The 26270-nt window shown below is 37.8% G+C and overlaps 1 protein-coding gene and 1 long non-coding RNA gene across 5 annotated transcripts in view; one reads left to right on the top strand and one right to left on the bottom strand.

The window, feature by feature from the left end:
• Window positions 1–1601: 1601 nt before the first annotated feature.
• On the top strand, window positions 1602–2808 carry LOC105455892. 2 transcript variants are annotated; one of them, XR_975173.1, is made up of 2 exons: window positions 1602–2176; window positions 2249–2808. It is a non-coding gene; the product is annotated as an uncharacterized LOC105455892 (long non-coding RNA). The 2 variants fall into 2 exon arrangements; XR_975172.1 differs by having other exon boundaries at window positions 1610–2170.
• A 401-nt stretch (window positions 2809–3209) lies between these two features.
• Window positions 3210–26270, bottom strand: part of LOC105455893 — a 28301-nt gene continuing 5240 nt past the window's right edge. For 2 of the 3 annotated variants that reach the window (XM_011699579.1, XM_011699580.1), the window contains exons 2-15: window positions 25080–25372; window positions 18013–18150; window positions 12926–12993; window positions 12343–12632; window positions 10400–10707; window positions 7924–8543; window positions 7229–7770; window positions 6319–6499; window positions 5786–5916; window positions 5351–5499; window positions 4765–4944; window positions 4433–4537; window positions 4151–4351; window positions 3210–3951 (exon numbers count right to left, since the gene is read on the bottom strand). In XM_011699579.1, coding sequence (XP_011697881.1) covers window positions 3790–3951; window positions 4151–4351; window positions 4433–4537; window positions 4765–4944; window positions 5351–5499; window positions 5786–5916; window positions 6319–6499; window positions 7229–7770; window positions 7924–8543; window positions 10400–10707; window positions 12343–12632; window positions 12926–12993; window positions 18013–18150; window positions 25080–25372 — 3368 coding nt within the window. In that variant the 3' untranslated portion in view covers window positions 3210–3789. Of the gene's footprint in view, window positions 3952–4150; window positions 4362–4432; window positions 4538–4764; window positions 4945–5350; window positions 5500–5785; window positions 5917–6318; window positions 6500–7228; window positions 7771–7923; window positions 8544–10399; window positions 10708–12342; window positions 12633–12925; window positions 12994–18012; window positions 18151–25079; window positions 25373–26270 lie in introns of all 3 variants that reach the window. The other variant, XM_011699581.1, reaches the window with a different exon arrangement.

The following is a 26270-nucleotide window of genomic DNA, read 5'->3' as shown; positions in this document are numbered from 1 at the left end:
CACCCGCGGCGCCTGCGATAATTATATTCGTGACTTGTACAGGGTCGAACTAGGGTACACGAGCAGATTGGGCGACCGACCGAGAGTTAGACTAAATTAACGGCGCCAAGACAATTGATATTTCAATTTTACGTAATGTTTGATTGCAAAATTGTATTCCAGTAAACATTGCAATATTGATTGCAATGTAAATTTTAAACTACACAGCCGCTACACAGCTCTATTTATTTTTTTGATATTTTGCATAGTCTATTTTCCAGATTAAAAAAGATTTTAAATTAACTTTCTTAACTTAATATTATTGTTGATTTAATATTAGTATCCATCGAAAATTTATACTACATTGATAATCAAATGTGCTGATATATTTTTTTAAAACAGATTTTGTATTTCTAGCAAAATATGCTTATAATAAAAAATATCGCTTAATTCCTTCAAATCTAATTTTCCTCAATTAAAATTAATGTCATAATAATTTGCGTAATTTGCTTTACTTTAAACATAAAGATTAAATTAATTATTCAACTTGAAGGAGTTAATCCAATCGAAACGCAAACATAGGAGTCAACGGTTAATTGTATAATCTGTCTGTTTGTAATGGTAAGCTGAGAGAAATCTTACCTACAGTCATTAACGTAGGAGTATTACACAACGTAAAGTATCTCTGAAATTTCAATGAAATGCATTGTCATCCCACTTTCACGGAACCGCTCGTCGAGGCCGTTTCCGCCGTCAGAAATCAAGCGATTAACGCAACGATTAACACGGCAATTGTAACCGTTGTCAGATGCACGTGCGGTAATAAACCTGTACGTATTTAACAATAATATTGTTGCACAAAGGAGACTTCCGGTCCTTGTTACAATCGATCGAGGATAATCGTAAGCGAAATAATTATTGTCCGGAGCGCCGATTACCGGCGCGGCTCGGCGCGGCGCGGCCCGAGGTCAGGGGCCATAATAACAGATCACTTGGCCCGACCCGTACGGCATACGTTGTAACAGTTAATGCGCAATTATTCAATTGGAGGCGGTTGATTCACACAGGAACCGGCCCGCGGCAAAAAGTTCAGAAAGCATGTCGCGTAAACCACACGAATTTTCGTCGACGCCGATGAACAAGAGCGGCTCCGTCACGAAGAATTTATGTTACCTCCCGATAAAAATTTCTATTAGTTACAAACATAAGATATCATATTTGTGTGTGTGTGTGTGTGTGTGTGTGTGTATGTGTGTGTGCGTGTGTGTGTGTGTAATACATTAAATTTATCTTAATGTTCAATCGTATTTCACAGAAATTATTAATGTTTCAACGTTTCTGCTAACAAGCATTGGCTGTAAGTGGAATAAGGAACAAAGTTGTGTGCAAACGGTTTCATCGATTCTGGTATACGCAGTTATATTGTTAAAGCGGCTTTGTAAGCCGCTTAACATCGTGGAGCCGATGAAAATTTATCGGCATTAAGTAAATCCTAGAAGAGTTTTACCTGCAATAATGTCATTTATTAAATACAAAATTTAACAAAACACTTGATATAATAATAATTATTATCATTATATTAATAATAATACAAATACTCAAAATAAAAATAATATTAATAATACAATAATAATAATATAATAATAGAAATATTTATAGAGAGCTAATTAACTGTACAATACTTAGTATGTCGTCAGAAAAGAAAGTGAAAGTAGAGACACGTAGCACCAGCCAGAAGCTTAATTTGTCTATCGTTCTTAATATATTAATCAGAGCTAATTGCTGGAAGTACAACCGTACATAATTCAGATTTTTAAACAATGCATTAATGATGCACATTATCGTTTAATTATCTCTACGTCTACAGTCTATGTATTCTCGAATGAGAGTACAGAGTTTTTTTTTTACTCGAGTATCAAAGTGGCGTGTCTTCTCGTTTCTGCTATCCGCGATCACAAGCAGCGATTATCGTTGTCGTCGCGACAAGGGAACAGGTATCGATTCTTTGGTATCGACATAACGCGGCGCATGCTGCCATGCGACCGAAATTTCGGTAGTATAAAAATATGAAGCGAGCAAGAGTATATCGGGGAAAAAAGTAGCATTTTGTGCCATGTCTAATTGTTCCATATAAATTATCTATAATCTGTCTCAAGAAAAATGGAATTGTTCTAACAATGCGAAATATCTAGTAATCGTAATAAAAAAAATCTCGGTTACCTCGTTCTTTGATTTTACAAATTATATTTACGTATTACGATGTTTTTAGACGCTGTTAGAAGACAATGTTATTACCCACAGAATTGGATGTAGAATTTTGCAATGCAACAATTGAAGAGATATCAGAATATTCGGAAATATACATACGATATACTGGAAGAAAAGATATCCTTGAAATATACTGGAATGTATGAGGAAAAAATCTCGGCCGTACCACTTTCACGATGTCCGTACGTCTCTTTGGCAAACATACTTGTGTGAGATTCGTTGTTCCCAATGTGCGCGGCTCTCCTCGAATCTAATCGTCGATTTTATCAGCGCCACGAATAACCGCACACGCGGTAGTGCCGTAACGTCGGCTTTCCGTACGTGTAATCTAAATCTACATAGTAATCTCATTATTTAACGAACGATACGAGAGAGTAGTCAAGATTCTCGTGGATCGTCTTTGTATCTCCAGTCCCTCTTCTTGTATAATACAAGAACGATGTAAATCTACCGCGCGACAGCATCGGTAGTATTGTATATTTACATTTTGATTGGTCCCCTTATAAAACTGTTTGTGAATTTGCAATTTACTTTATGTGAAAATTATACATTATAATTATATGTACGAGCTTTCCCTCCTCCTCGATGCACATTTACATATTGTTATCTCTTCGAACGCAATGGAAAAGTTTATAAAGCATTAAGTATGTAACTTAAAGTTCCTAATGTCAATGTTTATTAAGTTTCTATTTTAATCCCAGACGTTGTTTTCATCATAAGCCAATTATTTCGCAATATTCGAAGAAACGCATTATCGATTTACGATAATGAGGAAATGCGAAATATTCCAGGAATGATTACGATGATATCTGGGTCATATAAATATATATCGGAAATAAACACGTTCAAAATTAAAGCAATCAATATGTAGCGTATTTTCAGAAAATTCGTTCAAAAAGACAATGTACAGATATTTATTGGCATATTACAAATTTATCGTTATCATAAATGCCATTTACGATTACGATCGTTATCATAAATGCCAACATTATATATTTGAAAAGTTTTCTCTTTAGACATTTCAATTTTTTGTGCTTACAGCATTTTCTCTACGTCACCCTTTTATTTATTTAAACATGTAAATGTGCATTCAGAAATTGATTCTTTTTCAATTTGTACCGAACAAAAGCGCTTTTTTACACTTTTTTACGTTAATTGAATGACCACTTTACAAATTACAAACCACATATCGCCGTATCTTTTGCCCCTGGGATTAATGTGCAGCAGTGAACTCGCAGCAGAGAACAAATCTGTCAACTCAAAGACGAAACAATTTCAGCGAGCGTAGCTTTCAGACGGCTATTGATTGAAACGGGGGAAAAGAGCCGTCGAGCTCAAACGGACCGTTTTCAAGCTCGAGAGCTCGTTTACGAGAAACGCCTCGAGGAACGTTCTAATGCGTTCATCGGTCAACGGCACACAAAACGAATATTCCCCCGCCAGATCTTCCGTTCTTCATTTTCCTCTTTATTCCGCCTTTTTTCCCGCAGATTCCTTCTGCTTGCGTCGCGAAACGTTTTTGCGCCGCGCCGTCCGGTGGATTTATACTACGTAAATTGGATCCTTGCACACGGAGATTCTTGCTTCCTGGAGAATCCTCAATCTCGGGCCCAGGGGAACCCCCATCTTCTGAAGTCTCTCCTCGCTTAGATAAGGCAATTCCACCATTCCGACTTTCTCTTTCTCGAAAGCGGTCGCGTATTTCTAGAATTATAATTATAATCGTTGAAGGCAGAAATTTCGATCAAGGGCCAGTGCGAAATGCATTTTTTTTTAGTCAAAACATTTATGATTCAGAAAATCAATATTCTATTTTAAAAAAAAGTAATTTCAAATATTGAAGAATTTATCCGTTGCTTATCTCTGCAAAACCGCGCGTGACGTAGTAAACGATGTCACATACCTCATACCCAAGTTCCCTCAGGAACAGTCTGATAAGAGGTGGCTCCGTACCGAAAAACTTGGTCAGTTTCTTCACTCTCGAGGGATTCGAAAGCGCCGGCAGTTCTGAATCCTTGATCAGGGGCTGCGACTGCGATCTCACCATCGCCATGCTCGTTTGCGTTCTGAGGGTCGCGATCTCGCACTTTATGCTCTCCATTTCCTGCGAAAACCTGATAGTAGTAAAATCTTGGAGATTCCAGCTTCATTTCGTACCGTAAGTGTTGTTAACGGGCTCTCTCACCTGAATCATCAGATGCTGGGTCCTCATCTCCGAGCTCAGGTGGGCCACTGATCTCGCCAATGTCACTACGTGCGACTCCAGTCGCTGAAAACGCTTGTTGATGCTCTAAACAATTAAAATACATTTCATGGTGATTTTATAATAATTAATATTTTAAAAACTAATGATTTTCTTTTTTACATAAGACACAAAATGCAGCACGTTCTAAATTTTAAATCTCTAAAAAGTTCAAATAGAACATCGTATATGAGAAAATAGAAATTAATAATAATTATTAAATCAATTAATAAAAATTAACGTCAAATATGTTTATATAAATAAACTTCATTCACCTTAATATCTTTGGCTTTCTTCATCCTGTCGTCAATCACGTGGGATCTACGTTTATCGTGATGCCTCGTGACAGGCCTCGATGACACGGAGGATGTCGGCAACGACGAAACCGAACCATAACTAGTGAGTCCTCTCGCCTTCCGCCTCTTTTTCACGCTCCCGCCGAGTAATTTAAGTACCTGCGACAATTTTTTCGCATGCAAATTGAAATAAATTCAATTACGCTCGCGCCATCCTGAGCACTTTTTAACGTACAACGTCTCCGTTAATTTTAACACACAGTGCCATTTCTCCGCGACTAGAAAAAGCAATATGTTTAATGTTTTCTTCACGTCTTGCTTCTACTTACAGTTATATTAAAATATTAAGTAAAATAATAAGAAAATATTTTTAACACGTTTTTTAAACAAATTTAGTAACACAAAATCTATTTTTAGTTTCAAAAGAATATATAAAGTAATCTCTTCTTCTTGATTTTGTACAACCTCATTTTCACGGGAGAAAAAAATAATAATAAAAAGGAACACATAATTTTATTAAAATAATAATCGTAACGTCGCCGCATCGAATAAAAATTGTACTCACTTCGCTATACATATTTTCTAATCCTTCCAATTGTTTCCTGATCGTTCTTGCATCAGTGGTACTGAGATCGGAGTCGCTTCTGTCTAACATAGAGTCTAAATCGAGTCCCGTCGTGGTGGATGTTAAATCAGCGGCTTCTACTCCGAAAACTAAAAAGATATGAACAGTTCATACAGAAATATCACATTTAAAAAATTCATAAAACTAACTATTAATTATTCTGGAATGTATAAATTTGATTATAAAAAGTTGTTATATTCATAATGATTAATTATCATCTCTATATATCTATCTTTTTTTTTTAATAAAAATAAATTTTATATGCGTTATTTATTAATACGAAATTATGATATCAAGATTAATATTTTAAATAAAAAATTATTACATTAAGAAAACGAATTTTACAATAATATGTATATCTAAAGAAATACTCACGATGAGAAAACTTTTTCGCAGCTTCCTTCTTGGATGTTGAAGCACCACGATGTTTTGCATTGCTCGAGAAACCTCTTTTTTCCATAGCCTTGCTGTAGTCATTGTAATTTGGTTTCGATCCATACGGTAAACTAAAACGAAGATTTTATTAATACAAGAGCACTCGCATTTGAAATAATAGCAAAATATTACATAAGCATTAAATCTTTTTGTAATCAAAGAATATTTTATACAAAAATAATTTATTAGAAATATTGTGAGATTATTCGTTTAATCGAAAAAATAATGAAATAATTAAGGATTAATGTTTCGAATCAATATCTTGCATCCGAGTCTCGTGTGACTAACAATTTAAAAGTTGCAACAGAGAGGCGTCTATTTTTAACATCGCATAGGCCACTTTTCGGCCAGACATCGATATCGGAATTTCGATACGCGAGGTAGGTAACAGAATCGGAAGTGACTCGGATGGCGGTGACCGGAAGTAACACCGGTTGCATGAAGAAGAGGGAACCTGTTTGAAGTTGAGTTACCTTGTTGAGTATCGATTTCTCGGCGTACGTGGGCTGTCATGGGGTGACAGCGGTGGCAGAGGCGGTGTTACTGAGGATACGCTTTCGGACAGGGTGGAGTGCGCCATCGCTGGAACGTCCCTGGGCTCCAAAATACTCCTCAACTCCGACTCCACAATGTCCACCCATTCGGAATCTTGTACTGCGAAAGAGAAACAAGGAGATAGAAAACAGACTTCGACGGAGCGATCGATACTGTCCAACTTCTTGAAAGAAGAATAAAAGTGACTTCGCAAATGTAAAAAAAGATATGACAAAAGATACAATAGAAATATAAATATATCATTTTTAATATACTTTTAATTAATTTAAATAATTTAGTGTATAATCAATTTTTAATATTATATTATATAAATATAATATTATATAAATGAATAAAGCAATTTATTGTAAGATTTCTTCTGTAGAATAATTAAAAAATAAACAATAATTCACATTATTTTTATATCAATTTATTAAAATAATATATAATAAAAAATTTATTCTTTGCGAAGCATGTAATTACGTTTTTAATTAATATTTTTGCAAATGCTAAGTAAATGTTAATAAATTTTTCTTAACAAATGAGAGAGAAATAAAATAATAATTCACAAAAAAAAAAACTATATTTTTGTCAATTAATAAAAGAAAATAATTTTGACAAAATTGAAAAATAATATATTATTAAAAATTCTTCAAACATATATTTTTATTAATATTTTTATCTGACTGTTAATCGTGAAAATCTAGACTAAATATATAAAAATCGATTTGCCGTTTTATAGAAAACAGCTGACGCTGGAAAAAGTAGCCAAAAGCACGTGTATTTGTGTATGTAGTATGACAACTACAATCAAAAAGTTCAAGGTAAAATCAGAAAGTCGATTCTTACCTTGCGCCAAAGTTTGATCATCGGGCGGCGGGCGTCTTCCGCTCGAATAGACTGCGGAGCCCCTTCCGGAATCGACATTCGAAGAACTCTGGCCGGCCTTGTCGTAATCCGAGCCTGAGCCTTGATTCTGGATCTTCAGCCGGCCGATACCCTGCTCCAGATCGTCTTTCCTATCTGATTTCACAACGGGCTCCTTTCCGCTATATTGCCCACCATCGAGCCTCTTCGATGCCTCGCCGATCATTTTCGTGGCCAGGCCGACCCTTAAGCCGTCCGCGTCGTCCTTTGGTAGCTTAGAGTTGAAATGACCCTCCTGCTCCGCTCTCTTCTGCAACTCTTCGATCCTCTTCTGCACGGAGTGTCCCTCCGTCGTGTCTTGACCTCCCTCTTGGCCCGACGATCCCTGCTCCTGCTCCCTCTTCGACGCTCGTGTCTCGTCTCTCCGAATGCCAAAGCTGGTTTCCGGACGATACTCCTCATTCCTTTGTAATCCGTTTCTTCCGGGCTCGCATTGACTTCGATCTTCCACCGTGATCTCATATCTAAAATGCATAGCACACTCTTATAAACTTTTAAAAATTCTATTACACACACACTAATACTTTAACTCTTTTCAACGTATTATATCTTTTAGTTGTATTCGCTACGTCTGTAGAAACCTTATTATAGTACGTTTGTTCTCCTCAAGTTCTTACCTCTCCTTGTCCAGCGGATCTACTGTTAAATTCTTCATATTCTCTCCGGGATTTTTCGAAGCCTCGGCATTTCGCTCGTCTTCGTAACAGAGTTGCGGCTGGGAAGCCGCTTTCTCGATACCCTTCGCAGAGTTCCGCCTCTGAAATTCCGTTTCCTGATTACTCTCAGTCTTCATGTACACCTGGGGAACGCCGTAACGAGGTCTTCCTTGAGCGTAATGATAGTAGACCTCCTGGCCCGATACCCGGAGCTCCTGCGCCTGCCTTGACGTGCTCGGAAGATCGATCTGCGACCTCGACATCGCCTGTCGCGCCTGCTGATACTGCTGATAAGAGACGCTGTTGGAGAAGTACGACTGCTGCATGTTACGCGCGGTAGCATTTTGCGAGCCCTGCTGGCCGACCATTTGCTGCTGGTGCATCTGCTGGATCAACTGCTGACGCTGATGCATGTTCTGGGCGTGCTGCTGCGCGAACCGCGGGCTCTGGTGATGGTTTTGATTCTGATGGAGCAACTGCTGAGGGCTCTGGAAGCTCGGGCTCGTCGGCGGCATCGTATTGCCCACTTGATGCTGCTGCACGGACAGACCGTGCGGTTTTTGCACTTGCGTGCCTTGCCCCTGAACCAACCAACCGGTACGTTAACAATAAGCTAACCGTTAAATCCGTGAATGCCTATCTGCTTTTTGTCGAACCGCTAACGTATTGGAGATCTACTTCAGTTAAAGCTTTAATTAGCCTTTAGAGAACGATAAATTTACTCGTTCTCAGAGTTCAATAACTGCGTTATTCTCTACTTAATTTTCTTTTACAAGCAGGAACATTTATTCGTAACAATGATATCTTGATCTTAAATTGTACAACCGAGATCAACAACAAATTAATGTTAAATGACTAATTTGTCTGTATGCTTTGTTTAGCAAATTGATAAAGTTTAAACAATTATTATTTTAATAATTAATATTAGAAATAATATGTTATACATAACAAAACTTTTGTAAAAGAATTTATACATGTTATTTTTTATGTTGGGACCCTCTTTTGTATTTTTTATCATTTTAATCACAACAACGATTGTGCAATGATCGTCGTCGTTGCATGGATCGCATTATAAAAAGAAGTAATCCCGTACAATTTCCAGCGTGATTATGTAAATTTTACAGACTTCTTTATGAAGATTTCCCATCGTGTACGCAACATACAGCGTAGAAAGTTGTTGAGACGCATCATTATGAATAATATACTGTGCACTGTTCGTCTGGTGATTTAGCTCTCCGTATATAGCACCGTGTTAGGCATGTTCACTATCATTATACCAACCGTTATTTAACAAACTAAAATGTTAGCGCGTTCGGCTGAGCAAGTAGGTATCAATCATTGTACTACAGACGGAACATTCCTGGGAGCCGTGTCACGCTACGTTATATCGTGTTATCATTCGAATATTACATATTAGGCCATTAAATGCTCCGTGTACAGTAGCTTTTGTACAAGACATGATTGGTTGGATGACGTCGTTATTTTATTCGAACTTATATGAAGATGTCGCCACGAAGAGACAGGTGACAAGCTACGAGACACATTTTTTTTACGACAAGTTTCCGTTTCCTGCACGCAACGAATATCCGCACCCTCGTAAGAATGTCAATATACACCGCCGAATATACGATACTTCCTTTAATTAAACATATATGTCTATCTTTTCTTATCAAAAAGCAATCTAAATTTGTCTTAAAAAAAAGTTTAAATGAAATTAATTATACTTTAATAAATTAAAGTTTAAAAGAACGGGAAAAAAGAGAATATTTTTTGTTTAGAGATACTTAAATACAGGAAAAGATTAAAGAAAAAGTTTAAATGAAATTAATTATACTTTAATAAATTAGAGTTTAAAAGAAAATGTAAATTTTTTTATTTAAAGAACTTTAAATATAGGAAAAGATATCTCGAATAATATCACACCTTTGAAAGAAGAGCGTCACATCTTAAAAATGAAAAAAATGTTAAAAAGTTCCGTTCATTCATTAAAATAATAATTAATAAATAACATTTTATTTTACGAAGTCATAATTTTATTCATTAAAGAAGCAAAATAAAAATCTGTGACATATTTTCAGTCTTTTAATTTATATTATTTATAACTATAAAAATTCCATTGCATTGTCACGCTCTCTTTTCCGAGCTCCCTTTTCTCTATCTTCCAAGATATTTTCTAAGACTCTTAAAAAATAAATTATGATTACCTCCACTTTTAATAAATTTTTCTTAATTTTAGTATACCAATACATATATATTTCATAATTTCATTAATTTTTTTTAATTTATGGAATTGATTAGTTTGACTTTCGAAAAATTTCTGAAGGTACGAAAATGCGGAAATTGTTAACGTCATCTTTTCGCATCATTTATTCACCAGTGAGTTTTATCGAAGTCCGATATCGACGTGAACATTTCTCATCGTAATCTTAAGATGTACCTGTACTTGCGTGGGATTCTGATGGATCCCCTGATGTATTTGCTGTCCGGCCATACCGCCCGGTGGCTGAACCATGTACTCCCTCGTAACATTTTGCACCTGCTGCGCACCTGTCGCGGTTTGGCCGAAAGCAGGAACTTGGGTTTGATGAACTGTTTGAATTCCTCCTGGTGGAGTGTGGTGGGTCACGTGAAGCTGAGCGCTCTGTCCTGGTAAATTCGGCTGAATGGCCGCGGTCGGCTGCAGTTGGCCAGGTAGAGGTACATTTTGCTGGTTGCTTTGATAACCGTACGAATGACCATACTGACCTGAACAACAAGAGAAAATCCTATATTATTTCTGTTCATTACACAAAGAGAAATTAATATCTGCAGAGAAAAAAAAAACTATTATATTTTTCCCCGTTAAATATCTCTACATCGTATATTACCTCTTCGTTCAACTTGTTACATTTTTTATTCAATTTACATATTAAAAATGCATCGTGTAAAGATTTGAAGTAACTGCTTCAATAATTACATCCAGTATTGAAGTGCAACTGAAACATTGCATCATGAACGTACATACTCGTTCTGAACGCATCAGGAATGCTAAAATGTATGAATATGCAATGCGTACTACTGAAGTTAATTAAAAGGAAAGTTTCTCTATTTATGTAGCAACTACATACATTGAGGCACACGTTTACTGAACAAATTATTATTATAGCCATAGAAATTATATGGAGAACATTTAAAACGCTAAAGGCATGAAAGTTACAAAGAAGAGTTTAAACGCTAAAAGATATAAGAATATATATATGTGTATGTGTGTGTGTGTGTGTGTGTGTGTGTGTGTGTATATATGTATGTATGTATGGTGCAATGAAATTGAATATTATGGGAGCAATTTTGCATAAAAACAATCGTCGAAAATAGCGAAATGAGCTATATAAAATCTTACAGCCGAGATTTTCTTCAACATATGTACATACGTATCATCTTTTAAATATTCAATGACTACGACGACTTATCAATGTGTTCGTTTTTTCTTCTCATATATAAAAAGATTTTAAATTATTTCTGCATTTTATTCAACCCTTAAGAACTGGTGAATTATTAATTCGTTCATAGAAATTTAACGTTTCATCTATCGCTAATCTCGATTTGAGTGAATGATTAGGCGACGATTACACGTATATTAAAGCTTACGGTAGATCGTGAAATAATGGCGGCGATATTGCGCGTGCGAGACTCTCGTCTGCCCTGTGAATTTACAGGTTTGCACAACGAGTGCGAGAATACGCCACGCAAAAAGGAAGAAAGTCTCACGTGTCGTGCACGGTGTAAGCGACAAGTTGTAAGTTACGAGCGACTAGGTGAGTTCACTTATTAAATGAAAATCAGATATATAATCCAATAAGTTTTCACATCAATCAGGAGCAAGCTGTGACGGATAATGTTATCTTGGACGTCGTTATTTAAAGATGATTTAAAGATCACGAATAGAATTTGCAACTGTCCATTTTTAAATCGCATCAATTATTAATAAATAACAACATTTTTAATATTTATACTTTACAAATTTATTTATTAACTATTCGAACTCCTAACTGCACATAACAATTAATTAATTAACACCATTTTATGTCATTTGTGTGTAAATAAGTTTCAGTTTAATCAACAATATAAGTTATAAACAATATAAACTTCTTCCAGAAACAATCTTTGTAACATCAACTATTCATTTTTAAATATAGAGCTCCGTGCGTCTTGAAGGAACATAAAAGCCCGTTGCTATGCACGCAGGCTTGCAACACCGCCATTTAACGTTCCGCTCAACAGGCTCTTTCCTCAAATTAATTCATCAACATTTATGAGCTAATTAACGGCACCTCGCTGAGCATCGCGCCTTAACGCGCCTAATTGCCCAACCAGCCTCTTGCTCGGTCGCGTCCAACTTACCGTAAGCATTCTTCGAATATTGTTGCACGTTAACCGACGGCTCCTTCGCGCGGGGTTTTCCATAAATCCCTTCCTTCTTCCTGACCTCGTCATCGTCGGTGCTCCTGCTCGACTTTCGCAGCTCCTCCGTAACGTTGTTCAGACTGGCTTCCGGTTCCGGCTCGATGTCCTTGCGACTCGGTCCGAAACGACTCGAGATCATGTCCTTAATCGTGTGATAAGTTCTAGATAGTGACTTCGTCTTTTCCTCGTCAATCTTCGTCGTTCTCGGCACCGCTCCGCTAGACGATCTGAATGCAGCGCAATATAGGAAGTTTAATCTCTCGAGGGTATTAACGTGTTGTTATGATACGCGCCGCGAGTACGATAATGCCGGCATTAATATTACCGTTAACGATCGAGAAGAGATTTATTTATTTGCCTTAGCGTCGATTGTAATCGACGAATAAACGAGATAAACGCCAGATTGAAAGAAAGAACCGGTATCTATAAGATCAAACAATAGACACGCAGGCTTCTCTCGCTCGTATCTTTATTAGGAGGACCGTAATTCAACAGCGTGAAATAAGTATGAAGTAATTACGAGTAGGCGTCCTGTGACTGATAGTTCCTCGCTTGGCCGTCCTGTCTTACTTCCTGCATCTGAGTTCCCTGAAAAAAAAAAAAGAGGAAATGCATTCGCCTGGTGAGCGCGCGTCGTTAATGATCGGCACGCGTTGTTAATAAAATATCCTCCATAAAGGAAGCGTAAATTACGGGGCGTGCGTCTGTGTAACGTCCTATGTAAATCCGCTAACTTCGCGCAACTGCGGTTTCGTTAGATGCGTCCAATTAAGTCGTCAAACGAGGAGCACGTAATTGCGCATCGGCAGCATCAAAAACGAGGCCAGCGTCCCGCGAAGTATTCGCCAACTTACGCATCGACGAAACTTGCCTTTCGATTAAAAATAAAAATAAAAAACTGAACGCGAGGGAAGGACGAAGTCTAATTAAAATTGAATAAGTTCACCGCCCCGTTGTTAGCAAGTTGATATATTAAATTATTCGCCACGCACGGGCATACATTAATTTGTGTTAGGGGAAAGTTGTTTACGTAGTTTGAGCGTCAAAAAGCAATGGGGGAAAATACATTAAGCTTTCACGATGGGCAAAAGCGACCATGAGCTTTATGGTTGAGGAAACACCACACTGTAAATATCGCGTCGCGTTAAAAATAAATCAGTGCTAAAAAATTTTTATTCTTCAAATTTACTCTTTTTAAACTTTCAAAATGCAGTTTTAAAAATAACAATTTGATTTTATTATTAACTTAAAGTCTTTATATACCCCTATAATGTCGAGGAGAATAATTATTTTTGAAATGTTTTTTTAAATTATAAACGTAAATTATAAACATAAAAATTGTTATAAAGTCGTTAGAAATTAATTCATTTTATATTACAAATTTTTTAAAACTGAATAATTCTCCACTTAGATTATTACTGTTTACTTTACTGTTAGTAAATTGAAAGAAATAACAGTAAGTATTATCCTTTCTTTCTTCTTCTCTTTTGTGCCACAGGAAAATGAACAATAAGGAGTCGCTAGAGAGTCGAGACACATGGCATCTTAATTTCGTGTACAGTTTGTCAGAAATGGTTCTCTTCGAGAAGTAATTCATAACACGTAGCGTGCACTTATGACACGAATAGTGTCCCGAAGTCGTCTAAGTTCCAGCGAGCGGAACTCATCTAAAGTTTGTTCCTAAAAACGCGCTTCCATGCTGAGAGAATTCCACGCTGAGAATAAAGCGTTTAATAAGAGCGGCGACTTCGATGAAATAAGCCCTCGCGATTTTAACGATCATAGTTTGGGACCAGATGTTACAAAATTATGCAAAGTCAAACCATCCCGGGTACATAATTTCGCAGACAAGCAAGAAGTCAACCGTTACGTCGCGACCGTAGAAGGGATTCGTAGTTGGACGGATGTCGTCCGGGACGCAATTTGCGGGATTTATTTTCTTTCGCAAAGAGGACGCCAAACGAGTAATGTTTCAGTAAACCGCACGCTCATGTATAGCGAGCGAAACGTTAAGATGAAAGTTCTATAAAGATGTACCGACCAAGGTTAAGTTAAAGATGGGAAAACTCACGATAAACGCAAAGTATTATTAACTTAATATATAGCGTAATGTTTCGACGTAATAGCGATTATTTTGTTTATTATTAACCGTGGAGACAATCATTTCACAAAGATAAAGAATTCTGATATTTCATCAGTAACGAAGAAGATAATTAAAATCTTCCAAGCTTGTTGCCGTGGGAGAATTTAAATTTATCAAAATAATTAAAAAGAGTGTGCAATATTAAATCAGATAAAATACATTTAGTTTAAATGTTCTAAAACTGTACTATGACATTAATTTGCGAGAGGTGAGAAAGATTTATATTTATGTGTAGATATCCAAGAAATCAACAATCTTAATTAGTCACCGTAAGTTGTGCACTATAAACTTTCTACCACATCTCCATTTCAGTCTCCCTAAAGCAGCGTCGTTAAATTAATATGGTAAACTCCTCGTGTCACAACACGGGAGATTATGAATATACAGTGACGCGACGCGACGTGGGATATGATTCGATTCGGCCGTAATGACGGCGATGGTCGTAAAATAAAGTAATATGTTATCGACCTTCTCTCCCCAGGATCGAATATACAAGTCCCGTCGAAGGAGGACATCGGAGGCTATAACGGCCACGGTGACCGGCGTGCGTTGCCTCGCCGCGCCGGCCGCGCACGGGGAATTTCAAAGTTAACGCACTGAATCCTACGGTTCCCGGGAAGAGAGATGCGCCTGGAATAACAACGGTCGCGCGTAGGGCCCCGCGGACACGCATCGCGCATACGGAAAAGGCTCTCTGACTTATAGCCACGTTGATACCGCGCCGGGATTACAGCCGTGCGAGAGAGATAAAAGGCGGAGTTTTTCGTACCCGGCGCGCTACGCTTCGAAAAATCACGGCTCCCCGATGACGCGTTTGAATGCCTTTTATATAAGAGGAGGCGCCTCGTCGTTCAAACTGAAAGATAAAGATAACGTAAGATAAACGACCGAGACCCAATCGCGTATTCCTGCATATTATATGAAAAAGAGAAGAACAACTACATAATATCAAAATTGAGGAAATATGGACCATCCATTCTTGATTATCTTTTTCTATCTTATTAAAATAGACAACAATTGAAAATCTAAAAACTTCATATTTTTTTAGAAAGAAATTGTCAGTAGAATTGCAAAGTATATGTGTAGAAATGTAACTTTCCAGGAAAGTTGCTTCTCTTGAAAATAAAAAATAATGTTGCATTCTTCATCTTGTACATACGTGCGCTCTTTTTCGGTGGAACTTTTCAATTCATAGTATTTCCACATTGAAGGAGGAACTTTCACGACGAGACTGTGGCTCTAAAGCAGAGCCGTAGAGCACGGCTGTACGTGACGTTAAAAAGAGAAAACAAGGCTGAAAGCTGTAGCACCGCTGGCTTCCCTACAAAAGTAGGGAAAAATTTACTTATGCGAAATCCTCGAAGTTAGCAACACCCGAGGTTTCTGAGAGCGTAGGAAATAGGTTTACGAGCAACGTGGATCCATGGCGCGCGGCGGCGTGTCTCCTCCTGCCCGACACGGTGCGCCCGATTAAGTGTCGCGACGATGATGTGTATTATGTAAAGTAGGTTTAAGTAATTCGAAAGGCAACGAAAGTTGGCCATTCTGCACGCCGGAGCGTATCGAGCTTCGTCAGCTGCGTGCGAAATCGCGGAAAGGCGAATCCTTCCGTGCGTTCGCGTGGATATATTTCGTATCGTAATCTACAGCGAGTCAAATATACTCGCCTTCACCAAATTCAACAGCGGCATTCTCCGTGACGATGTTTCAAGAATGAAAAGAAAAAAAAATTCAAACGTTTACATCTAAAAACGAGAATATTTGTCATTACCAGGATTGGAGGATTTCTGAGAAATCAGCTGGCTTTTTTCGCCACGCAGAACATCAGGACAGTTCAGCGATGAAGTTGAATGATCAATCACAAAATGGGCGGAATAAATCCAGGAAGAGTGCTTATATTTATTGCATCGTTGGCACACGCAGTGCACGCGAGCTGCATCATCACTATTTTAAAACCGATCGCCCGGAGCATCCCATAAACGAGCACCGTTCTAGGATCAATGGAACCGACCAACAACTAGCCGAGGACCGATAACTGCACAGTTTATCCTGCGCGCAGTCTTGTAAACAGAAGAGGATTCGCGATGTACTTACAGTGTATTATGGGCGTAACTGTTAAGACCGCCTTGTTTTTGTAATGTACACGGGAATGTCATATCTACTACCAGCGGTGTGTCGTCTCTCTTTCTCATGGAACGTCGTTAACGCAAATCTCACCCGGTGGTGATCGTGCAGGATGTAATTTACTACTCCGTCAGTCGTACGATCACGAAGATGTTTCGTTCCTAACTAGTAACGAATCCACTTGGAGATATTTTTAATTTTAATTTAATTTATATTGCAGGTACTTTAAAAATAAAACTACAAAGATAAAAACATACACTAACAATAAGTAAAAAAAACGCAGATAGGCACCAGCAAGGCTGCTGCTATTAAACTTTCCAAAGATGCAAGAAGTAACAAGAAAATTTCCAAATCAAATCAAATACAATAAAATTATTGCAATAAATATTAAATTAAAAAATACAACTTTTGAGTCAATTAACTAAACTATAAACTATAATAAATTGCTTACCTTATGGTGATATTAATAAAAAAATATAACGTCGTAAAAAATAAAAGATATACTTATAGTTTAACATTTCAAAAAAATGAGTAAATTTTTCTTAATGAATATAACATAAGTTATAAAAATATAAATATATGTAATATCAAGACATTAAGAAAATAAAAAAGAAAAATATAGAAAAATAAAAAACTAAATAGAGTAATAATACAATTTAAAAAATGATACTTATTAAATAATACGTATTAAATTAATAAATAAGAAGTTAAATACAATAGAATATAATACGTAATGTTAAAAATGGAACAAAGTAAAAAAATCACAAGAATTATATCGACACAAGTGATTCATAAAAAATGAACAAAAAGTAAGTACATCGATCTTTTTTCAATCAATTTCCACACCCATCCCGTAAGATATCAATACATGTATTTATGTACAAAACCGGAAAAAGGATCGGCTGGCATGCGTGTTTCTGACGCCTACTGACGCTCGCGTAGGTGGCACGTGTACATACATAACGTTATACACACGTATACGCCCGATTAATCGAAGAATTTCGTAATGATCGTCGAACAATAGAGAGCCCGTTCTCAAAGTGGGACGAAAACTTCGTCACTCCGGCTACCGTTAGAGGTTTATCAACTTCGGTGAACATATAACGATCCGTTAGATTACTAAACTTGCGTTTACTGCATTCGAGGAAGGTAATATCGCTTGTACTTTAGATAACAAGAGAACGCAGATATGCGAGAAATACGGGGAGGTAGGGGAATGCGCTAACAATAAGTGACCCGAGCATCTCGTTACGCTAGCCGCTATTGTCCGGAAGAAAAGACGCGAAGAAATCAGCGCGGTTTATCCGCCGTGAGTTATCGAGGAAGATCCGACGACCTACCTCCTGAACCCAGGCCTGCTGCTTGATCGGCGCATCCGGCGCGATGGCGACTCTTCCGGCGATCCTCTGTTTGTACTCGTGAAGAATGGGGATCTTGGAATTCTTGTCACCCGACGACAGAATCAACTCGCGTTCTATCTGCAATCGGAAGAGACAGGGATTATCGTTTGCTTTTTAAACGGTTATATCTTTCCGAAAAGCGTACATTATTCAGGAAAGATTTACCGAATATTTCATTACGAATGAATTGTTTATTCATTCAGCGATAATTCTCAAATAGCTAATTAATACAAACTAATTGATAGACTCGAAAGATTTAGAGCATAAATTATTATAATTAATAATATAATCGTTTTTTTATTATTATTAATCGCTCACGCTTTTTATCGTGTTTATTAAAATTTCATTAGCATTTAGTGTACAATTTTTTCTGCTATTATTTCGAATGTAATTTTTATAAGACAAAAGTCCTAACAAATTAAAGTAAAAAATGATCAGATCGTTATTAATTATTTTCTCAGCCCACGCATAGACGGGACTACGCTCTGCTTCTTTTAGCAATTCTTCTATATTAAATTTTCATACCCCAATTTCCAATCTCGCAATTTCTTCAAATTGCCTTTGCAAGGATAATTGACGCGTTAAAGCAAATTAATCTAGCCGGTAAGCTTCTTTTCTTAGCTCGCGCGCAACCGAGCGCGCCGTGATGAGAGGCGCGCTGTATGCAACCTAGGTAAACAGAGCAAAAACAGACGGACGATATATAGTAGCCCGCAGACGGCCGCATCTCGCGCGCCGAGGGATTTTCCGCGCGGGGCTTTCTCGGCCGCTCGTCTACGTCCACGCGCGGCGAGCGCGGCGACGTGTGCGTTCGTTGCGTGCGCGTAATAACGCGCGCTAGCAGCGGAGTAGGTGTCACTGAACTAAACTGGCTGATGCAGCCAACATCGCCGGGCATATCGCCGGCCGCAGCCAACGCGCCGACGGCCGGGCATCGTGCTCGGAAGAAAGCAAGCGTGATGAAACGAGCTACTGCCGCGGAAAATAAATGCACGCGGATAGGTGAGCCCCCGTGCATAATCACGCTTGCGGATACATAACTACGCTCCGCGTACGTGCACGTACGAGAGTTCGTGCGCGGTCTCGTATGAGAGATTCACTTCTCCCCCCCCTCCCCCCCCCTCCGAGAAACTCTCGGACTCCCGCTCGCCGATTGCGTCGGAAAACGCGAGAAGAGTTCGATTACGAACGATCACGATCTCGTCGTACGGAAGATAAGCACGGTATTTTGGCTGTTAATCGTTCGCGACGTCCAATCTTCTGGACGTGCGGCTACGGATTTTCATGAGAAACCGGAGAGAGGAGCGAAAGAAACGTGAGCGTTTGCAAGGAATTCCACGAGCTCCGAATTAATACATTTATTTGCTTCGAATGTCTGGTATCTATATAAATATGCGATTCTCTGACGACGATGTACAAATGATATCATTATGTATAAATGTATATAATAAAGCGAGTAAACGCGCGATATAATGTATGCATTTGTAAATGAACGTATCATATTTTTGGCAAAATATCTAGTTTGACGACTCGCCTGGTTTCCCAGAATCATCTATAATTATTGACCAAAAGCTCAGATAACAATTCACTGTAATTTATACTTCGCTTCTTAAAGATAAGTTATTTAACTTTCTAAATATCAAAATTTACCGAGTGTTGCAAGTAATTAAGATGCGAAAACGCCAACAAAGTGGATCTTGGTGCTTGATAATATTGTAATATGTGAATCTTACAATTCTTATTGTTAGTTCAGACAAACTGCGCGCCGCGTAATCGTCGGTCTGGCTGAGGTAATATTTTTCGCAATAAGTGACTTTCACAGGAATTAAAAAGATGCTTCATGAGCATCGAATTATTAGATTGCCTTGACAATTTAATTGTGATATTACATATTATTTGGTTTGGAGTTGCGTTTTAAAGATTGACGATTATACGGCACACAGTTTGTCTTAACTGACAAGAATTGTAAGATTCACATATTATAATATTATCAAGCACCAAGATCCGCCTTGTACTATGTTGGGATTTTTGCATCTTAATTATTTAATTTTCTTATAAATAATTTATAAATAAATTTGTACTTATTTCAATATATGGTGCATTGTTTGAGAAATGGGTCAGTTGGCTTCATACAAGATTTAATTTGTGAATTGATATAATCAAGAATGTATTTTCCAATTATAATAATAATACAAATAAAAATTAATAAAAACACATGTTTGTTAAATGTTCATAATTTTCACATTTTTTCACGCGATAAATACGACTTTGGATTGTTTGCGCAAAAGACAATAGGAATAACGCGACGATATTTAACGTGAAGCGCGCAGCGAAAATACAGAACGGAGAAATTGATCGGAAAGGTTGGGAAATGTAATAGCACAATAGCGTAATTTTTTTCATATTGCAATTTCTTTCTACTGCACGCTACATTCGCTTGCTTGCCTCTTCTCCTGGAAGTAATCCAAATGACTGCGTATATTTCTCTTTTTCGAGAAAGAGACTTGGCGGTTACATCGGTTATTCTCCGCAGGGTGGACGGGACGGAATGTGACGTCACACATCGACAAGCGCACACGCGTACGCGCGCCGGTGTATTGCGTCATAAAGAGTAGATTATAAAAAAAGCACGAGGAGGTACGACGACGGTGGCGATGTTTTGCGGAAGAAATAAAGCGTGCTAATAGAGGAACGGCGTCACGAGAAGGCGCGTAACGCGGTGCGTCGGGGCGTAAACTCGCGAATAAAAATACCGATCGATTCGCGCCTTCCGGGGATGATAATAGGATGCGATAGAACTCCGAACGACTGCATCTGCATCCAGTGATATTGGATTTCCCTCCTAACTACGGCTCTTGTGCCCGGCACTTAAGAGACATTGAATCTTTGATGGAGAACAGTCTTTTACGGGTGGTTCCTTTAGTGGCCATAATCTCAGATGTGATCACTATTGTTGTTCCCACATGGACAGACCATTCCAGAGTCCTCAATCTTGTATCTCAAAGAAATATGATAATGTGTGTGTGTGTGTGTGTGTGTGTATGTGTGCGTTTGAAATAATATTCCGTAGTTAATTAAATTAAATTAGTCTAAAATAAATTCAATCGACGCTTTTACTTAGGAGCTGTCCATTACGTAAACATATTTTTGGCCATTTTTTATCCCTCCCCTCCCCCATGTAACCAAATGTCAGAATTTTTTAATCCTCCCCCCCCTCCCAATTACATAAGATTTTCCCATATGCTCGATGTATAGTTAATATTGCTTACTGTTTTTCATGACAGCAACAGACATGAAAAATCTTACGTAAAGAGATAGGTACGACTCCCCCTCTCCCCCAATCATGCTTACGTAATATATGGACGGCCCCTGCTTTTCAAATTACAATTAAAAAATGCAGAATTGTTCACGAACAAAATCGAAACTTATTTCTTTAGTAAAACAATTTTACTTTCTTGGAATTTTAATGTAATTCTTGATTGCTAAGTTATTTAATATATATAATATATATGCAGAATAAATAAGAAAGTACAGTAAAGAATATATAATGTCAAAAAAATTCTTCATTCTTTCATAGCTCACTTATCAAATGCCGCGAAGTTTGTGATAATTATTTAAATTTATCAGTTCATTAGACAGAATTCTCCGCATTTTAATTGAATTTTCGTTACAAAGCACAAAGCAGCGATCCAAACACGAGAATGTAATCACTCTTTCTCCGTCAAAGAAGAATTAATTCACAGAGAGTCCGCAGGCTTTTATATTCACGCGATAATTAAAACGCTACAGGACGATTGATCGCGACGTGACAACGTTTAACGAAAAAGGATTAATTAACATTGACTCGCGATCGGATATCCCGATCGATCGGCGTGCTGGACCGTGCCGCTTTTAGAATTTTCCACATCGATCGAACGAGCCCGTACATGCGTGCGTGCATGCGTGCGTATATACGTGACGTCACGCGAGCCAACGACGGCGTGGAGAATTGGCGCGAAAGGCAGCGGTTGAAATGGTAAATATCGAAGAGTAAGACGAGAGCTGGATTGCCCCGATTTATATTCCCACCTGCGGTCGTGCCGATTCTTGCGGCGCGGTGTGTATCTAAACGGCTATCGCGAGTAAAGCTCCCCCCCTTACCCGACTTCCGGCGAACGGTACGCGCGTATGATGCCCCCTTTGTCTTGGTGGAGAACCTCTGAGAACCTTCCCAAGAACAACGTAACTACAGCGTACAACGAACTGTTACCGAAGATTTCACCGTGGACCGTGTGCTAATTCCTAATGCCGAACGCGGAAGATCAACGCGCGCCATTCGTACCGCGTGATTACGCGAGTACGCTTCAGCTAATTAGCCGGAATTGGCGGAAGGTCAGGCGACGAGAATCAAAAGATGAGCCCCGATAGACAATTAGACAATGGAGAAAATTAGAAATTAAAAATGAATCATCGCGGGCGTCGAATGGGGAAGATAATGACGCGGTAATAATTGACGGCCGAGATGAAATACGAGATAACGCAATCAAGTGCAGAAACTCACTCGTTCAAACGCTCCCAGATTTATATTGGTAGAAAACAAATGTGTGACTGAATATTCATCTCGAGTGACGTGTAGAAATTTGATCTCGTTATACGAGTTTGTCAACTGTATAAAAATTTTGCTTCGGCGTCTCTCGCGACTCTGCAGCCGCGAGTGGCATTATAATTAAAGCCCGGTTCCATCGTGTTCAAGAAATCTAGTATGATTCTAGAAAGTCTAACCGTTTATACCGAATAAAGCGTGACATCGCGAATTCTACTCATTCTTTCTTGTTATACTTAACTCCGCGGCCTCCGCAAGAAGACGCATCGAAACGCACGCGTCTCCTTATTCAGAAAGCCGCACGCATTCGCGTCGCGTCATCGGTGCAGCAGCTTGATAGTTGCACGTGAAATCGCCAGCAGAAAATCGCGGCATTATCGAAGTTTCTATAATTAACGAACATCCGATTGAAAGCGTAAGCGACGGCAGCTATAAATGACATCTGGAGAAAAGAAACTTGTTATCACGGATGTGTATCACTGTCCTAGAACTTACAACCTTTTGCTTTAATAAATTTATTAATAAATCTGAAGCAATTTTCTCTTTAAAGAGCTTCAAAAGAAGTTGTCATCTGCTATGTTTTTACATTCAACATTCAAGATATAACGAAATGTTAAATTAAAATTTTTTTAAATTAAGATCTATTTAAACAGTACATTTCATAATTAGCATAATTAATAATAATTTGATAAGGGTTATTTTTAAACAAATTTTTATTTTATTATTTTTAATAGTTTTATGATTTTCTAAATATTCTCTATTTTTATCAAATAAATTTTTTAAATTTAGTAAGTAAATAAAGCTTTCAAATTTTAAAATCCTTTCTTTTAACACTTTATACAGCCATTGCAAACATGTATTTAACTATAAAAACATCCGTTAATGCCTTTGATCAACTTTGATTACATTTGAAATTAATACGCTTGGTGGCTCGTTAATTAGTTCGTTTATAAGCATATACAAATTATCACGATTTAGGCTATTCAAAATTAGCAACTAATTGAAAGCGCCTCTCCGAGAGACATTATATATCATTATCACCGATATTGTTAATTTTATGAAAAAACTGCACGTGAATATCTCTTATATAAATAAATGTAATTAACTGAAGAGTTGAGAGAACAATAATGAAATTTTCTCTGTGTTTACCAGACGCGAAATTTAATTTATCAAAAGCAACGTATACACGTTATTCTTCGAATAGGCGCTTTAATTTTTCAACGTGCAAAACAAGCGAAAACGCGTGTCACACGGCGGCGTGTATTCGTTTTAATACAAATTTCAGCGGGATGAAAAGTGCCGTCGAAAGCGTGTATAACAGAAAGAAAAAAAAATATTACGAAATGCAGATACACGACTAGAATGTGAAAAGACGCATTCAATAGAAGCGCAAAAAAAAAAGAAAAAAGAAAAGAGTGCTTGTCGCGGGACGGCAAAGATTTAGAACCACCATTGCCCGCATTATGAGTCGCGGCGTCGCTCGGTTCTTTTTCGTCTCATTGTTCCTTGGTACATATACGGGACGACATGAAGCGAGCAAGGTGTCGCGCTCGCCCTCGTAGGATAATTAGTGACCTGTTCGTTCAGCGAAGGTGCACTGGCCCCGGGTGAGCCACAGCGGAAAGCTGTGATTGTGAGTGAAAAAAAGCTTGACTACGCTGCATGAAAGAAAGATTTTAACTGGATACTCGTATGGTTTCGACGACTTTTGACTTTTATTGCACGTACAAATGAAATTAATTTTCATATTAATTTGTTAAAAGAATATTACGCAACAATGTTAAAATATATAACTCTTTTTATAATTATATGCAAAATCAAACTGACCGAAATTATGACGATTTCAATTAATTTTAAAAATTGCTATTAAGTGCGTTTTGTATCTCAATTTAATAATCTTTATGACTTATTAATTTGCATATTGCGTAATTATTTTGATGAGAGGAAACAAGATAAAATATCTTTATTGTAATTTGACCAATGTTCGACATTATATTGAAAATAAAAGACAATGCCGATAACGTTAATTAATTGTGACTATCTTTATTACATCTATCTCAATCGGATATTTTATTCGTATTTGGTTATTTATATTTTATTTATGTCAAAAATGATCATTATACTCTACACTATCAAATGTATTCGAGCGTCAAATGTTTTAAAATGTTAAAATGTAATATAAGATTTATAATAAAAATATAATTCTCGCCATAATATATTTCCGCACGAATACATTATGCTTTAATTATTATTAAAAGAGGGGGAAAGAGAGAAAGAGAAGAAAAAAGAGACAAATTGAATAATAAAGAGACTTTGACAATCACATTGCAGTTTTCCGGATAAATGCCGGAAATCACGGCGAGGAAGAAGTGACCAAAAATAATGGTGCTATAATTCGACCGTTCACGTGCATTATCGCACTTACCGGGAACTTGCTGCTGTGAGTCTGCAAACTGGCCGCCTGTTGAGCCTGACCCGAACTCTGCTCCTCCCCGTACAAGGGTGGCATCCTGTATTCCGGTGCGAAGGGCTGCCCGGCTGCACTTCGAACTTGCCCGTTCTCCGCGACGCTGCTCCTTTCCGGACCGGAAGTCGTTCGCAACGACGGCCGTTCGGCTACCGGCTGCTCCCGGTGCTCGTCCTGCTGAACGTCCTGATTCTTCTGATTGTTCGACACCGGTTTCGGTGGTGGCACTGGCTTGTAAGGCCCCTCTTCATCTGCAGAGAGAAATACATAATTGCTCTTAACGCGTTCTCGCTCCGACATAGCATATTAATTTTCCGAGATAACATATTAATTTTAATTAAATTAAAAATGTGTATCGAAAAAAATGCAAATGACGCGGCAACTTGATTTCTCCATAATTATACTCTGCAAACAATTTCATTTAATGTGATTTTTTATACAGAATCTTAATTAATATTATTCTTTAACGGGTATTGTTAATACTTTTGTGTATTTTTACGTAAAATAAAATCGGCAAAGAAAGCGTGATGTGTGTATACATATTAGAGGTGTGAAATAAATATTAATATATTCATCGCCAAAGCGCACATCTGTGAGCCTGTGACATGAATGTGTTAAACAACTTATTCAAATGAAAGACATGTTTAGGAAATTGCTATGTATTATACATAAGTCTGCTGAAAAGTGAGAACTATATTAAAGACATTTTATACTCGCGTAGATAAAGATTTATTCGTAAATAAAAGACATAAGATACATTCTCATAATTTCGCCCATAGTCATATTCACGTAAGCCGGTCGTTTACTCGATAATAAGATGCTAATTGCAAGTTAAAGTACGATTACTGCGAGTTAATTTAAGTTTACGCTCGTAAATATATTACTTTCTCGCTCCTCTCCAGTCTTTTTCTCGTTTTCTCCAGCGCGCTTTTACGTACTAAAGTCTCATAATATTTTCAACGCAATTACAGCAGAACGATCGTAACGTGAACGATAGTTACACGCGTATGTGGGGTTGCGTATTATTAACGTCACATTATATCACTGCTTACGTCCTAACTAACTGCGTTCGCGTGAATTCCGCGGGAGGTGCAACATACATATTTCGGTGCAACTAGATCGCAATTAAGGCTCGGAGATAAGGACGTG

The sequence above is a fragment of the Wasmannia auropunctata genome, unplaced genomic scaffold, assembly GCF_000956235.1.
Source record: "Wasmannia auropunctata unplaced genomic scaffold, wasmannia.A_1.0 LD335828.1, whole genome shotgun sequence".
Lineage (NCBI taxonomy): Eukaryota > Metazoa > Arthropoda > Insecta > Hymenoptera > Formicidae > Wasmannia > Wasmannia auropunctata.
Note: the sequence above shows the minus strand (reverse complement) of the source record. Positions and strands in the feature narration are given on the sequence as shown.